This window comes from Nyctereutes procyonoides, unplaced genomic scaffold, assembly GCF_905146905.1.
Source record: "Nyctereutes procyonoides isolate TBG_1078 unplaced genomic scaffold, NYPRO_anot_genome, whole genome shotgun sequence".
NCBI lineage: Eukaryota > Metazoa > Chordata > Mammalia > Carnivora > Canidae > Nyctereutes > Nyctereutes procyonoides.
Genome location: NW_026575042.1, coordinates 17,223,767 through 17,242,052, shown reverse-complemented (window position 1 = coordinate 17,242,052; position 18,286 = coordinate 17,223,767). Strand labels below are relative to the sequence as shown.

The 18,286-nt window shown below is 37.7% G+C and overlaps 1 protein-coding gene and 1 pseudogene across 1 annotated transcript in view; both read right to left on the bottom strand.

The window, feature by feature from the left end:
• NEK10 (NIMA related kinase 10) overlaps nt 1–18,286 on the bottom strand; it is a 221,021-nt gene that overhangs the window by 123,858 nt on the left and 78,877 nt on the right. The window contains exon 23 of the mRNA XM_055321516.1: nt 5,570–5,645. Coding sequence (XP_055177491.1) covers nt 5,570–5,645 — 76 coding nt within the window. The remainder of the gene's footprint in view (nt 1–5,569; nt 5,646–18,286) is intronic.
• LOC129507268 (transcription factor BTF3-like) lies at nt 10,971–17,798 on the bottom strand (annotated as a pseudogene).

Here is an 18,286-nt window from a genome sequence, read left to right as displayed (position 1 = left end):
TCACCCAAGCAGATAATAAAACAGTTCTCTCACTCTATCTCTCCCACTCTCCCTTCCTTGTGGTGTGTGTGTGTGTGTGTGTGTGTGTGTGTGTGTGTGTATTTATAGAGCCTTGGAGGGTCTGTGGACAGAAAGGGAAGGGGTGATATTATATATCATCCAGGTATATCTTATCCTGCTAAGGCCACAGAGAAGCCATAAATAAGTGTAATTACAGGTAAAAGCATCCCCATATCCCACCTGCTCAAGGCCCCTCTATGGAAATTTCTGTTCCTCCAGGTTCCCTGTCTTTGCATGCTAAACATATACTCCTTCCTTTTCACACTCACCAGCTGCTAGAAAAATCCTGCCCCCTCCTAGTAACCAAAGAAGCCACTCAGGGACCAAACATAGAGATGGAGAGGGAGAATGAACTATAAATAAACACAGCATAAGTAATTCTTCTCCATTATAATTATTAAGAAATGAATCTGATTCTTAGATACAATACAATCTATAATTCAAATGAGCATGATCCTTTCAAAATTTTAGATTCACATTAGCAAATACCAACCACTGTGATCTAATGAGTGCTTACCATATGCGAGCCAGGCATTGTTCCAAGCACTCAATATGTACCACTGCACTTAATCTGACAACAATTCTAAAAGGTGGGCCCTATTAATAATCTCAGATTACAGATGAGGAAATTGAGGCACAGAGAAATTCAATAATTTATAATCCTCAACAGTAGACCCAAAACTTAAACCCAGGCAGTCTGATTCCAGAGCCTATGCTCTTAATAATGACCCTACCAATCTACCTGTCAATATCACGTACTTTTTCCAATTATGCTCTTATTCTTTAAAATTCCTCCTTAGAAATTTTCCTCAGGACCAATTTGTCAATTGTGGGAGAATACTTGTCTCAATAACATGTAATCATTCCACATTTTATTTTTTTAAATGATAATATCCTATATGATTCCATTATTCACTATTCTAGTAACTATGAAAGATATAAAGTAAATAAATAGGAAAAATACAGCAGACCGTGTCACCAAGATATTGTTCCAAACTAAAAATGTTCCCTTTAGGTTTTGTGAAGACAAAAGTCAGAAAAATTCAAAGAGGGATGCCTGGGTGGCTCAGTAGTTGGGCATCTACCTTTGGCTCAGGGCGTGATCCTAGAGTCCTGGGATTAAGTCCTGCATCGGGTTCCCTACAGGGAGCCTGCTTCTCTTTCTGCCTATGTCTCTGCCTTTCTGTGTGTCTCTCATGAATAAATAAATAAAATCTTTTTAAAAAGAAAAAATTCAGAGACATGCTCAGCTTCAGACCCTGATAAAAACACACATGGATTTTTCATTATACTAAAATATAGAATGTGGGATATTCATATAATGGAGTATTATTTAGCCATTAAGAAGAAGAAAGCCCTGCCATTTGCAAACAACGTAGATGAAGCTAGGGGATATTATGCTAAGTAAAATAAGTCACACAGACAAAGACAAAAAAAAATGATTTCATAGAAACAGAGCAGAGTGATGACTGCCCAGGGTTAGGGGGAGGGAGAGATGGGGAGATGCAGATCAAAGGACACAAACTTTCAGTTATAAGAAAAGAGTTCCTCGTATCTAAGGTACAGCAAGGTGCCTGCAATTAATAATATGGTTTTGTGTGCTTAAAAGTTGCTGAGGGTAGATCTTCTTGCACTGTTGCAAGAACACAAAAGAAAAAAGTTAACTATGTAGATGAATGTGTTAATAAAGTTTAAAGATGGCATTTTCAGACAAACAAAAAAGCCCAGAATGACTCATTTTCACTTTTTTAAAAAACTTTTTTTCACTTTAATAATTCAAAATATTTGTTAGAATTCTGTCAGTGTGCTCCTTCAGGCCCCAGGGAAACAACAGTGAACAGAACAGAGGAGAGCCCCCACAGACATGGAGTCTGCGTATTAGTGGGAGAGATATACACAAACCGATGAAGATGTAACATAGTGTCAGAGAGAGGCAGGTGCTATGGAAATACAAAGCAAGAGAGAGGGATAGAGTCTGAGGAGGCTGCTGTTTGGGGCAGATGATCAGGGAACCTCCCTCCAGAAGTGGCATGAAAGCAGATATCAGGGGTGCCTGGGCGGCTCAATATGTTAAGCATCTGCCTTCAGCTCAGGTCATGATCCTGGGGTCCCAGGATGGAGCCCTGAATTGGGTTCTCTGCTCAATGGGGAGTCTGCTTCTGTCCCCCTTCTCCCCCTTCCTGCTCTCTCACTCATTCACTCTCACTCTCTCTCTCTCTCAAATAAATAAATAAATAAATAATTTAAAATATTTTATTTATATATTCATGAGAGACACAGAAAGAGAGGCCGACACAGGCAGAGGGAGAAGCAAGCTTCCTACAGGGAGTCTGATGTGGGATTCGATCCCCAGACACAGATCACGCCCTGAGCTGAAGGCAGACACTCAACTGCTGAGCCACCCAGACATCCCCATAAATAAATAAAATCTTAATAAAAACAGTAAAGCAGATGCCATACGGAAGTAAGGAAAGTAAGGAAACTCTATTGATAGCTGGAGAAAGAGAAATCATGCAGGAACATTTTGAAGACCTGAAGAAAACAGCAAAGGGGGAAAGTGATGGATTAAAAGTTTGTTATAGTCAAAAGAGGCAATTTTCTTTTTTTTTTTTTAAAGATTTTATTTACTTAATCATGAGAGAGACAGAGAGAGGCAGAGACACAGGCAGAGAGAGAAGCAGGCTCCATGCAGGGAGCCTGACATGGAACTTGATCCCAGGTCTCCAGGATCACACCCTGGGCTGAAGGCAGTGCTAAACCGCTGAGCCACCCAGGCTGCCCAAAAGAAGCAATTTTCTTTATAGTTCATTGTGTCAGGTACTGTTTGTAACCATGTAAGTATTAGATCATTCATATAGTAAATACTTCTTGTGAACCTGTAAAATACCTCAGCTCAGTGCTGAGAATAATGATGCACAAAATCATCTGAGCATAACACAAAATAAATGAATAGTTCCACCAAATGAAAGAAAAGTGCACGAAGTCTGTAGACCAGGGGAAATAAGTGTTGGCTAGGGGATTTCACCTGAGGAGACTATACTCCAGCTGAGTGGTAGAGGATGAGAAAGTTAACCAGATGGCCAGTGGGAAAAAAGAGTATTCCAGGCAGAGGGAGTAGCAGCATGTGCCAAAGCCATGTGGTCAGTGGGAACACAGATCCAACAGCTAGAAACCAATAAAGTAAGGTCAGGGCTAAAGTAAAAACAATGACTTGGCAGGGGCTACAGCATGCAGGGTTGCGGGCTTGTAGCACACTGAGGACTTGGTCTTTAAATAATGAGCAACTGGAAGCTCCTGAAGTGTTTTAAGCCATTTAAGAGTTCTGAGTTTATTACAGCATTTTTAAGAATGTAAGAGGTAGGGACACCTGGGTGGCTCAGGAGTTGAGTGTCTGCCTTCGGCTCAGGGTGTGATCCTGGAGTCCCCGGACTGAGTCCTACATCAGGCTCTCTGCATGGAGCCTGCTTCTCCCTCTGCCTATGTCTCTGTCTCTCTCTCTCTCTCTCTGTGTTTCTCATGAATAAATAAATAAAATAATCTTTCCCCCCCCCAAAAAAAAAACAGAATGTAAGAGGTTCAATCAATGATTGGGATTGCTTCACTTTATCTCTGCTTGTCCAAGTTTACCTACAGGTTTATTTTGATCCATCCAGTGGAAACTTGCCCAGCTTTGCTTTAAATTATCTAATGTCATAATGTGGATGGGATTACACTAAGCAATAGAGTCTCAAAGAATTCCCATTCCAGGATTTGTCAAAGTTTTCCATTCATATGAGCTCATACTTGATCCAGAAATCACGAATAAGTGTTCCATGAAGAATGTGCCTAAAATGTTTCTCAGAGCTTCAAACTCTAAAATCTGCTCTGAAAACACAGTTGAAGATAGTGTGCAGACTTGGACTCTGGAATTAAAGTAAGACATACAAATAAAAACGGAACCAAGTACCATAATTGGAGATAATTTTCCATGAGAAGGATAACAATGACCTGCCTCATAATGAATCAAATCAGAGGAAGGAAAGGAGCTTTTATTGACCTTCTGTTCTAACACAATCAGTCCAGTGTGCACAAACCATTTATCTAACAGCTGAGATACAGAATAAAGAATTCTCTGAGGTACTTCCTACAATAGTTGATCAAGAGAACTTTCTTCCATTAAGTAAGGAAATAGCCGAGGAACCAAGGCAAAAGGAAATAGCAAAAGACACAGGAACACCAGACTCATCAAATTCTTGGGTCCCTGGAGTGCAGGGACAGGCATTCAACGTGCACACTAATAGGCTCAGAGAAGCTCGGGATTATACAAAAATTACAGAATCTGGTGGGAAACACTTTGAGGATAGCTAAAAAAGGCAATTTAAAAAAAGGCAAGAGGTATGAGACCCAGAGCAAGGAAGGACCATGAAATATATCTGCTTTATTTTTGTCCAATTAACAAACTCAGAAAACGAGAATATAGAAAATTCAAAAGGAACTGGACATGTCACTCAAATTATTATGGAATGTCTTAAATTTGGAATAATTAAAACTTAAGATAATGACTAGCCAACAGTGTCAGAACCCTGGTAAGAACCCTAACACTGTTCTGAACATTCTTGTAGGAAAGGAATTTTTTAAATGAGACTGTTATTTACAGAGACTTTCCATTCTCCCTTGAGAAGTCCTATCCCCAGGACTCAACTGCACAACAACAGAGTAGATTAAAAAAGAAGATGGAAGTATCTAGATTGCTTGACCTGCTGAATAAGTTTTGGGAATATTTCCCTGAATCTGTTATGTCTACTGATGACTGTATCTGCTTGCTAATTTGAAAAGATTCAGACAAGTGAGATGTGATCAGCAAAAGGAGATTCCAATGGCCTAATAATTAATGGATTACAAAGGAACCCTCAAAGCATATTAAATAAGTTACAAGTGTTTCAATTCATCAAAATGTAAACACTCATTTACCCAAGAAGCAACCAACTTCATAAACGTATGTCTAACTACATATGTCAGCATTTATTCATTCACACAATACAATGTATCCAGCAGCACCTATTTTTTTTTCCAGGTGCCAGGATATGCGTATTAGTACACACACACACACACCACAAACCTTTCTCTTGCTCTTGAATGCTTACAGGCAGACAAGAGAAAAACAGGCATTTTTCAAGTAGGTACAGTAAGATATTCCAAGTGTCACAGTGAATAGCGAGTCTACTAGTTCATTCACAGATCCTTCAACAACAATTGCACATCTACCATGTGCCAAGGATCACTGCAATTTATGAGGAATGAAAGTAGTTCCCAGGATGGACAGAGTTACCTTAACAATGATTTTTTGTTGTTATTTCAAACTCACATAATAATGTATACTTGTGTACATATGTATTATCTGGGTAATTGAGGAAAACATTAAATAAGCTCCTTTACCTATAGTCATCTTTCTTTTGCGAGTCAAGACACGAAACTAAAGCCCCAATCAATTAGGTACAATGTTTGAGAGTCATAAAATAATTGTTCTTACCAGGAATACAGGATTGTTCCAACAACAGACGTGAGTTTACTGTTTTCTTGTTTTTGCTTTGCCAGCCCAAAGTCAGCTGTAATTCACAAAAAAATGCAATATTATTATTATCGTGGTTCCTTAGCTTTTGACATTCCATACAATAACTATTGAAGTTCACAACAGAAAGCTGTTTTACCTTCTGTCAAAACATGCCATGTGCCAATCTTCCACAGCATTCTCAGTCTTAATTAATAACATACATACTACAGGCCGTTATGCTATATATTTTGAGATAAGATTTAGCACCAAAAAACTAAAATAAGTCTTGCTGACTAAACAGTAGGACAAAGTACTTATTGAAGTAGTGATTCTACTTTTTAGGTTATCTTTATAATTTTCAAATAAATAAAATGAATCTGGCATTTTAGCATATGCCAGGCATCATCTCAGCTGGACAGAAAACAAAAAAAAAAGAAAAGAAACTAAAATAAGGTAAGCCTAAATAACCACCACGGAGACCTGAAATCTGATACTAAACAGCATCTAATTGTACTAAGTCACAGTAAATAATGATATTCAGAATCATCTAAAATATTTACATACCAACAAAGGATTTTGATTTTTAACTTAGAACACCAAATATTTATGTTTAACATGACACTACCTGTACTTTTCAAAGCAATTTTAGATACTTCTCTTCTTTAAACCACTCAACACCTTAGGTCAAAGTGAGTGATGGAAACAGATATTCTTCATAGCCTCACTATGCAGACTTACCTACGCTTGGAGAGATTTAATTACCAGGATTATGCAAAAAGTGTGGAACCAGGGCAAGAATTTAAGGGACTATGCCTAATAAGATTTCGTGTTCACAATATCACTATGTACAGTGCACCAAATATTTAGGGAATTTCACTGCAGTGAGCCTTAATAAGAGTATTTGATAATGTATCTATACTATTATATCTTTCAGGTTGAAAATATCCCAAAGACTTCAAACCAATAGTAATTCACATTATTAATAAAAATACTCATTTACTAAACAACAACTTTGAAATAACACAAATTCAGCTGCTTACATGAATTGCCTAATTGAATACTACTAGCAATCCTGAAAGACAGGTATTATTATGGTTAGTGAAGCTTAGCACTTAAAAGCAAGAACTTGGGAACCAGCCTCCATGCAAATCCTTGCTCCACCATGTACTACCAGAGTAACTCTGAGCAAGTTATTTAATCTCCTTTTTTTTTTAATTTTTATTTATTTTATGATAGTCACACACAGAGAGAGAAAGAGGCAGAGACATAGGCAGAGGGAGAAGCAGGATCCATGCACCGGGAGCCCGACGTGGGATTCGATCCGGTGTCTCCAGAATCGCGCCCTGGGCCAAAGGCAGGCGCCAAACCGCTGCGCCACCCAGGGATCCTTATTTAATCTCCTTTTGCGGTAGTTTTCTTACCTCTAAAATAAGGATTATAATAGCCAATAGTAGTAAATAGTATGGTACAGTAATAAAATCTGAGTCAGTTAACATTTGTAAATGCAGGATAATACAAGTTAAACAACTGATGGTATCATTATTCAGTCTTTGCAGTCACCCACTTTATAAATGATAAAAATTAAGGCTCAGTTTACTTAGAGATTGAGTAACTTGCCCAAGGTCTTACAAGGAGAAATTAACAGTCAGATGTTAATCTGGCGTTACTTAATTCTAAGGCCAAATCCTTATCAAAACCTAGTACTCCTAACAAAGGAAAATGAGGCCCAAATCATTTCAATAACAAATTCTACCAAATATTTAAGGAATAAATATCAATTCTACATAAACGATACCAAAAGATATAAGAGAACACTTCCCAACTCATTTTACAAAGCCAACATTACTCTGAGACCAAAGCCAAAGACATTAAAAGAAAAGGAAGGGCAGCCCCAGTGGCTCAGCGGTTTAGTGCCGCCTTCAGCCAGGGGTGGGATCTTGGAGAACAGGGATCAAGTCCCACATCAGGCTCCCTGCGTGGAGCCTGCTTCTCCCTCTGCCTGTGCCTCTGCCTCTCTTTCTCTCTCTCACTCACTCTCTCTTTCTCTCTCTCTCTGTCTCTCGTGAATAAGAAATCTTTAAAAAAAAAAAAGAAAAAAGAAAATACAGAACATCCCCCATGAAGACAGATAGATAGATGATAGATAGATAAGAAAATAAAATCTAAACATAGATAAAAAGGATAATACATAAGGGTCATCATGCCAGAAATAGAAGACTGATTCAATATTTAAAAGTCTATCAGTGCAGTTTACCAAATCAGTACATTAAGGAAGAAAATCATATGACCATATGTATGAAAAGGATTTGACAAAATTCAACATTTATTCTTTTCAGAAAAGTATAAATAGCTATGCATTTCCTTAACCTGATAAGAGGCATCTATAAAAAGCTACAATCAACTTTCTACTTAATGTAAATAGTTTTCCTTTAAGTTCAAAAACAAGGCTGACTGTCAATTAGATTTGTTGTGATGATCATTCCATAATATATACAAACAGCAAATTATTATGTTTTACACCTAAAAGTAATACCATGGTATATGTCAATTATACCTATTAAAAAAAGAAAACAAGTAAGAGATGTGGCAATCTTGTTAATATATTGCCATATATGTTGAAGAGACCATCACATAAGTACATTGTTTATGTGCCCTTAATAACTGAATTTTTAAAATAAAGCAAAAACATTTGTTTTCTTTTTCCTTCTGAAGAAGATGAAGACAAAGAGGAAGAGGATGGAGATGAAGGAGGAGGAGGAGGAGGAGGAGGAAAAACACTAGCCCAGTGGCAGAGAAACAAAAATCTAGGGATAATATGACAAAAGACAGGAAAGATCAATGGAGGGAAAATTATACAATTTTGTTACACAGTCATTAAAAAAGACTAAAATTAATAAAGAAAAAGTCCAAGCTCATGGATTGGAATTCTCAATATTACATAGATGCCATTCTTCCTAAACTAACTTATATAATTCCAATCAAATGCCTCCAAATATTTTGGGTAGAATTTCACAAATTAAGCATAAAATTAATGTATTTAACAGAAATAGATTGGACCGAAAGGAGCCATGGATTTTGATTAAAAGACAACAAAGTTTCCTACAAGATATTAAAATTATTACAATGTATTATAATTAAGACAACACAGTATTAACTCAAGGACACAAAAGGGGGAAAAAAAGACCAAGGCAAGAATGTCCACTCTCACCATTCTTTTCTTTTCTTTTTTTATTTAAATTCAACTTGCCAACATATAGTACATCAGTAGTTTCAGATGTAACTTTCAATAATTCACTCTCACCATTCTTTTTTTTTTTTTTTAATTTTTTTAAGGTTTTTTTTTTTAAGTTTTTTTTAATTAATTATTTATTTATTTATGATAGTCACACAGAGAGAGAGAGAGAGGCAGAGACACAGGCAGAGGGAGAAGCAGGCTCCATGCACCGGGAGCCTGATGTGGGACTCGATCCCGGGTCTCCAGGATCGCGCCCTGGGCCAAAGGCAGGCGCTAAACCTCTGCGCCACCCAGGGATCCCGACTCTCACCATTCTTATTCAAGATTGTACTAGAGGTTCGAGTAAATATGATATTTACATACAAATCTTTGCAAACATAATTTTTAACTTCTTTTTGATGAATTCCTTGGAGATTACTGGATATACACTAAATGTATGTCTAAGTTTTTTAAAAACCGTCAAACCAAAATATTTTCCAATGGTTTCTCACCAGAAATGTATGAGTTCTAGTTGCTTTTATATACTCACCAGCATTTGGTGTTTTTGTGTCTGTTTGTTTGTTTTAATTTTTTTTTTCCCTCAAGTAAACTCTGGGTTCAAGGTAGAGCTTGAACTCATGACCACGAGATCAAGAGTCACATGCTCTATCGACTGAGCCACTCAGCTGCCCCTGTTGTCAGTTGCTGTTTTTTTTTAATTAGCCATTCTAATAAGTATGTAGTGATAGCTCAGTATACATTTAATTTGCACTTCCCTAATGACTAATAGTGTTGGACATTTTTCATGTACTTGTTTGCTATCTGTGTATCTTCTTTAGTGAGGTACCTATTCAAAATTAGGCCCATTTTTTTGATTGGGTTGTTTGGTTTCTTATGATTGAGCTTTGGTTACAAATTCTTCATGAACTATATGATTTGCAAATATTTTCTCCCAGTCTGAAGCTTGTCTGAATTCTCTTAATGTCTTCCAAAGAACAGAAGTTTTAAATTTCAAGACATTAAGTTTTTTTTCTTTTATATATTGTGGTTTTGATGTTGTAGCTAAGACATACTTGCCTAGGCCATATAAAATAGTCCAGGCTATACTGTTGAAAGGGTCAGATAAAGAAGAGTGTCCTGGAGGATGAGAGTCCCAGTTCCAGCCAAACTCCAGAGCCTACCTGCCAGCCACATGAGTATACACCCTCTATTCTGAGTCAAGGCTTCAGATGCAGCCTGCACTGACAGCTTCACTGAAACCTCATAAGGCACCCTGAGCCAGAGCCACATAGCTAAGCTGCTCCTGGATTCCTGGCCCTCAGAAATGGTGAGAAAATAAATGTTTGTTGTCTTCAGCTGCTAAATTTCAGAGCAATCTGTTTTACAGTAATGAAAAATTAATACAACCACTACCACCCTACTCCAATTGACCACAAGAGCTCACATAGGCTACAGAGCAACACTTCCTAAACAGGACTCCTGCTTCTATCGTTCCCTCCAAAACATAATTCTCCATGCCAGAGCCAAAATGATCTTGGAAAAAACTAGAACAGAGACCACTACTTGCAAAGTTAAAATTCTACAAAACCTTTTAATAAATACTAAGAATAAAAGCCAAGCTCCTATCAAGCATCTAAGACCATATATTATCTGGGTTTTCAGAAAGGTCTTTCTTGACCATACTATGATAAATATGTCTCCTTCTTTAATACTCTTCTATTACATTTATTTGATTCATATCTTTCATTATCTGATTTTTTTTACATTATACTGCCATTTAAAATCATTTAAAATCTTTAATCAAATTTCATCAAAGATTACCAACCATATTACATGTGATGATTAGCTTTCTATAAACAACTTTGCTTTCTGTGTACAAATCAGTGTCAATGAAATAAAAAATTGTTTTTGAGGCAAAGAACTATATTAACCGTACTTCAAACTTTATTCGCAGGCTTTGCTTCAGCTTAATTAGCTGCAAAGAATGAATTGTGTCTAAGAAAACACTGAAAAGAGCTGCAGTGGCCAAGGGGCTTGACTTTAAAAATATTAGAGATCTGAATTTTATCGTTATCAATGAACAAAATCATGAAAATCAGTCAGAATATACAATAGCAGCTCCCAGTAACTTCTTCAAGTTTTATTGTCCTCAGAAGTTGGCTCAATTCAGTTTGCTTCATTCTTGGAAGCCTCATCAAAATTCTCCACAAGATCTGGAGCTTCATCATCCCCCTCCTCTCCAGTAACCAATGGGGCTTCTCCATTCACAGACTATGTGGGCAGAGTTTCAGTCAGTCTTCTTAAACTAGTCAGACTGTCTGCACCAAGCTGGTTTAAGCTACTGGATAGCATTTCTGTCAGCTGCTTTGTCTCAGCCTGGCCTGTGATGGTGAAAGTGTTCACTGCCAGGGATGCCCAGACGTAAGGGTTGGGAAAGTGGATCACTGCTCCTTGCTTTGCATATTCACTTCTTCAGTACTAGAGCTGTCATTTATCCCTAACTTATTTAAGGAAACCTGAAGTTTTTTTTATCATCTGCTGTAGCTGTTCTATGAACCACCTTCTTTCTGCAAGCAGTTGTTTTCCACCAATGTACATTGTCCTTGCAGTTTGGGGAGTTTCTCCTGGCTCATGATAGTTTCTTTCGACTTGTTGGGGCAGAAATGGGACTGTGAGGGGGACTAGGGTTCTATTTTTGTTTAATATTCACTTATGTATTTAGGGTATATCTTCCTAACTAGTATGAAAGATCCATACTTTGTGTTATCACTGTATATTACAGAGCTGTATCTTTTGATAAGTATATAGTTATGTAGTTGACCCTTGAACAATGTAAGGGTTAGGGCTGCTAACCCCCAGCACAATCAAAAGTCCATGTATAACTTTTGACTCCCCTAAAACTTAACTACTAATAGCCAACTGTGGATCAGAAGCCTTATAACATAAACAGTCAACTAACACATATTTTGTACATTACATGTAATATATACTGTATTCTTACAATAAAGTAAAAGTAGGCAAAAAAAAAGTCATTGAGAAAATCATATGGAAGAAATAATACACTTACAACACTGAACCATATTTACTGGAAAAAAAAAAAACATGTATAAATGGACCAGTGCAGTTCAAACCCATGCTGTTCAAGGGTCAACTGTATATGCATATCTATCTATCTGTTTATCTTTCTACAAATATCTATCTAAATATCTATCTATCCTCTCAGTCCAGTAGTAGTAATTAGAAATGGTAGAAGGTTAAATTTTACAAAGTGTTTTAAAGACTATTCACAGGTTAGGGGCTCCTGGGTGGCTCAGTCAGTTAAGCATCTGACTTTTCATTTTGGCTCAGGTCATGATCTCAGGGCCCTGGGACTGAGTCCCTCATTGGGCTCCATGCTCAGTGGAAATCCGCTTAAGATTCTCTCTCTTCTTCTTCCTTTACCCCTCCTCCTCCGCTCATGCTCTCTCTTTCTTGACTAAATAAACAAATCTTTTTTAAAAAAAAAGACTATTTGTAAGCTTATTCACAAGCTTGCTTTAATCTTCCCATTTTTCTATTGCATGTATTGGAGAAAATTAGTAGAAATAGTATAGCAGATCAATATTTTTAGAAGCTCACTATAATCTTAGCACACATAGATTTCATGTACTTACAATCTAAAATAATCCTTTGACATTTAGTTTTAGTGCTACATAGAAATTATCTTGTTTTTATAAAAAATGCCATTGATTTTGAAAGGCAAAAACTAAGGAGTGGTACTCAGAAGGATTCTACTCACTCTATGTAATGTAGATAATGGCAGAAACTCGATGTCTACAAAAATACAGATAGTTGAGAAGTATTCAATAAAGAGAACAAAAGCTACTATTGTTGGCCATTGGGAAGATTTTGGTGGTAGCAATAATGTTTCTTTTACTCTTCCTATGTTTGTGATGATATTTGGAAGAGAGGAAAGGATTTATTTCAGAAACTGTGGTCATAAAAGTATTCATGTGGTATTATAGAAATTCAAAATGACAACAGATGACATTTTACATATAGCACATTATGCAAAAAAAGTCAGTAAAAAATCTCTCCTTTGATAGAATGAATGATACAAGAAATGCTAAAACTGTAGACTGCGCTATAGCCTATAGCTGTCAACCTTCAGATGGAAAATGCATGTGGTCTGATTGAGCGCCTAGATTCCTGCTCTGTCATTTACTATCTACATGATATTGGATTCATAACTCAACTACTCTGTTTTCTCAAAAAATAGCCTATGAAACCAATCTTTTGCAAGGGGTTGTAAGGTTTTTCCATCCCTCTCCATACAGAGTTTTCACCTACCACCTGTGTCAGTAGCTCCCAAATTCAAAGCCATGTCCATTCATTCCCAACTATAGGCAGCACCTGGCCCTTTTGCACTCAACTGAGCTCATCATTTGCAGTCATGAGGATACCCTAAACAGCAGATGGCATCTCATCTTCCTCATTTTCTGGGTTTGAAATCTCTGCCTCTTCTCTCTTGCCCCTATGTTCATAGACTCCTCAGCTCTTGTATCTGAATCTTTCTTTTGATTCTGTGACCACAGTTTAAATGTGCCAGGGGCCCAGAACCTGGGTGCATCTCATCAGAAAACTTTTCTTTCTAGTTCATTCCACAGGTTATTTTTAAAATGGAATAATCTACCAACCTCTGTCTTCATCACGGCAAGCACCCATATAAGTGCCAGAATGTTTCCTGACTGCTACTGTTTATAAAGTCCCCAGCTACCCCATGCCTTCAATACTGGCCATTTACTCACTGATTCACCCATATCTCCAATTACCAGATCAGAAACTATCCATACTGGCAAATCCCATAGGGACCAATGGTAGAAATACACATTAAACAAAGAATCACATACATAAATTAATAATTGTGATACGATCATTAAAGAGCAGATAGATCTATGATGCTATGAGACAGTAACATAGGCAACAGCCAATCAGGAAAATCTTCCGTGACAAAACAGTGATTGAGGTAATATGTAACAGAGGACAGAAGTTAACTAGGTAAGAAGAGAAATTGGGAAAGAGGCATCCAGCAGAGGAACGTGCATGTGCAAAGATCTTGTGATTAAGGAAACATGATCCATTAAAGAACTGAGAGAAGAACTCGTGATCAAAGGAGCATGTCCACCGAAGAACTAAAAAAAGGACAGGTTGGATGGAGGATAGACAATCAGGGTCATGGCCAGATGATGCAAGCAAGACCCTGCAGGCCATGTTCAGATACAGATCCCTGGAAATATGGGCCAATTTAAAATGTCCACCTCAACAAAACTACTGGATTCATCCAATCCATTCAACACAGTACTTTATTATGAGCACCCCATGACCTCAAGGATGCCTCTTTATTTACCTGAATTGATCTTTCTGAGGGAATACTATGAAGAGAGTTGATGAAGAGATAAACACTAGAGCCAGACATGGGTTATCTCTGGCCCTGTAAATCTATTAGTTGGGTGATTTAAGCAAGTTTTCTAACTTCTTTTTATTATCTGTGAGAATGGGAATGTGCCTCAGATATTGGATGAGGTAATGAACATATAACTCTCATCCTATAGTAAATGCTTAAGAGATGTAGCTATGGTTGATTATTCCTTTCCTTCAAAGCACAGATAAAATGTCTACCATGACAAAAATGTCTTCCTTGAATAAAATAAAACCATGAATGATTGTGACAATTTCAGGAAATGATCAGCTGAAATCTCTATAGTGCTAGGCAATGACAGAGGCATCTACTTGAACATAACTGTATAATAGGCCAGAAAGATGTCCACCTTGCAACCTCCCCCCATCTACCACTCTGCTCTTTCCTTCTGCCTTGGTAAATGAAGGCCAACCTCCAACATCCACAGTGACAAGATCATCAGTAACATCCTCCCCTTGCAGGGCTCTGTAGGAAATTAGAGGGTTCTTGGAAAGATGCTCAACAAAGTCGTACCTCATTGGCACTTCCTCCTCTGAAGGCCACTCAAATTCCTAATCCTTGGCCCCAAAACCTCCCTCTGATCTTCTTCCAAATGAAGTTCAGCTGTTATTAATATTATTTTTTCTAATCCAACAAGTAGAATTCTAATAGAGTCTAAAATGGAATTTTCTGAACAGGGGAATGGGGGCAAGAGTTTAATGCTGGTGTACTGTGAGCTCTTCCACTGTCCCATCCACTCTTCCAAAGCTTCCTTCCCCAGTGAAGGCTCTTCCCTGGATGAGAGAGCAAAACTATTTCTCTTTCTCAACAGCACCATTATTTTATTAATTTCTATTGATGGAATTATCGTAACAAAGAGTTGTAGGATGAAAAGTTCAACCCCAGATATAAAAATAATTTCTGAATTCTAGGCAACCATATCTTTGGTACACAAACATCATTTCATTCTAGGGCAACTATCAGTAGACTAGATTCTCGGGGAAACCAGTGTCCTTACTAAGTATGGGCTCTTCTAAAATCAGTTTTCAATGTGGAGTTTGTTCTGATTACTATTACTTGGGAATAACAAATGAAACTTTAAACATGTGGTACTAATATTAAGTAGGAGTCCTAAGGATCAGATTCTTATAAAAACAGGAAGTCAGGCTCTTGCTTTCTCATTCTGTCTCTCTGTCTGTCTGTCTGTCTGTCTCTCTCTCTCTCACACACACACACACACACACACACACACACACACACACACACTGTTTATGGCATGATTATAGAGCCCAAAAGGCTCCAATGGTGTCAGTATACTTAACTTAGGAGGCTGGCCAGACTGATCAGATGTGTAGTACCATGCACTGTTGAGTTAGTCTGTGTAAAAATAGGCACTCCTACCCACTCACCGTGCTGTCTCATAGAACATACTTGAGGAAAACTCAGAATGAAAATAACATGTCCAGAACACATCAGAGTTTACCCTTTACATTAAAAATTTCTCAGAGAACTAAATCATAACCCAATATGCCCATATGAAAACCCACACTAAAATAAACTTTATTATCCTTGATCTTTGTTGTTTTTATAGGTCTTATAAATCCAACATTGGTAAGATTTTAGTTCCAATTTTTTCCTAAGATGATAAAGATTCAAGGCCTCATTATTCGCTCATGCAGTCAATTATGGTGAGTTGGTCCCACTAGGATAGTATAACAATCATCTGGTCAAGATCAGCACTTTCAGGATGTTCTGCTAGGACTTTCTTGGGACTATCATTCTCATCTTTTCCTGGAAGTCAACTGCTATTCAAATCTCAGAATTGCAGGATGACCCACTTGGTGGTGTGAGAATCTTAGAATATTTTTTTAAAGATTTTATTTATTTATTCATGAGAGACACAGAGAGAAAGAGAGAGGCAGAGACACAGGCAGAGGGAGAAGCAGGTTCCATGCAGGGAGCCTGATGTGGGACTCGATCCCGGGTCTCCAGGTTCACACCCTGGGCTGAAGGCGGCGCTACACCGCTGAGCCATCTGGGCTGCCCTCTTAGAATATTTTTTAGAAATTAGATTTGACTGAATTTGTTTCAGTGTTTCTTTATTTCACATGACCTAATAGCAATATAAGGAAACTGGTAGGCTTGACAGAAAATACCCTTGCTTTCCTAGTGACATGAAGGCAATTTGTTGACTGAGAGAAATTTTAGAAATTATGTGGCTACCCTTACTATGCAGATGCTGTTAAGATATGCAACACAGAGATTCAATATTCTGTGGTCTTTTAAGAACACTCAAAGTTCCATGTTGGCTTAGACTCAAATAGATACTGTATCTGGATAATGAGAAGTAAATTACACAATAGACTCAAAGCAAGACAGGTCAAGAGACCTACAAAAGCTATAAACAGACTCATTATGTGCCTATTTAGCCAGGAGACTTTTTAGAGCTATATGAAATAATATGCATATAAGGACTTTGACTTCCCTATCAGAAGTACAACACTAATTCATTTTTCCTATAATGACAGATTTCTCAGCAGCAATTGAGCCAACCAAAATCATTTAAAATCTTCCAATCCTCTAGAAAACAATTAAAATGCCAAGATTCTAGCAATACAAGAGAGGTCTAATTTGATTTCTCAAACTTTGTTGACACTCAAGAAAGTAAACTCTTTCCTTTCATACTTACGGTTACATTATTTGCTCAGATGCCACTGGGAATCACTTGTAACTTTCCCTATCTATGTACCAATTTTCACCTGAATCCTCAATTCCTCTTACATTAAACATTCTTCCCACAGAATCTTAGCTGACAGATCAAGGTCTCAAATCCAAGTATCTTTCCTAATCATTACTTTTTATTTGTAATTGGCTTCTAAATATTTCTGTCTGGGTGTGTTTTAGTTCATTTGTTCATTCATTCATCTATCCATTTATTCAACAAATATTATAAAGTGCTTTTTCAGAAAGAAAGTCAAGAAAACTAGTTTCCTTTACCTCAAGGAGGGAATGGCAGTAAACCACTATCCTATGTGCTGAGAAAGGCAAGCTGCCCTATATGCTAAGAAAAGCAAGCCTGGTATACTAAAGGAGCCCAGAAATAGAACCTATCAGATGTGGACATCAAAGATGCCACCTGGAGGAACAGCATTTGAATTGAGTAGCAGAGGGTATTCCAGGCAGAGAGACCACTATGTTGGAAGTCACAGAGGTACAGAACCACAGCATGGTCTGTTCAGGAAGGAGCAATTTGTCCCATGAGGCCAGAGCAAAAGGCAAAGGTGAGATCATGAAGAAAGGAGAAGAAAGGACTTTGGATGCCCAAAGGAATGTCATAGGGAGCTACCTGAAGGACTTTAAACAGGTAAGGATATGATCAGATTTCTAAAGCAGTATGTATAAAACCTTACAGCTTAAATTCCCTCACCCAATTCTCTGGTATCACAATCCTCACACTCAGACTTGTTCTCTTCATTAACTAGGCACAAACTCTGAAATTCTGGGTCCCAAATAACTGCTGAATCTAATCCTTCTGCTAAATCCTCTTCTGCTGCCATAGATAAAACCCACATTACATCTTTCGAGGACAATTACAAGAGTCTTTGGTGGCAAATACTGCAGACTAGGTCCCAAAAAGCCATTAGCCACCCCTTTTTTATTTCCAACTACAGAGGCTGAAAGCTCACCTAGACAATCTCCCTTATACCTGGGGGTGGTAACATGACTTGGCTTTGGCCAACACAATGTGAGATAGGAGCTTCAGGCAGCCTGGGTCTCTGAGCACAGCTCCTTCAGTTACCTGCATTGCACACACAGAATGAGCTAAGATGGAAACCTTCCTGTTTTAAGCCAGGGTGGGCAAATGTTTTCTTTACTTTTCTTTTTAATATATAGTGGGTTATAACTTTAAGGTTTTTTGTTTGTTTGTTTGTTTGTTTGTTTGTTTGTTTGCTTGTTTGTTTGTTTGAAGTACTCTCTACAACCAACATGGAGCTGAAACTCAGGACCCTGAGATCAAGAGTGGCATGCTCTTCCAACTGAGCCA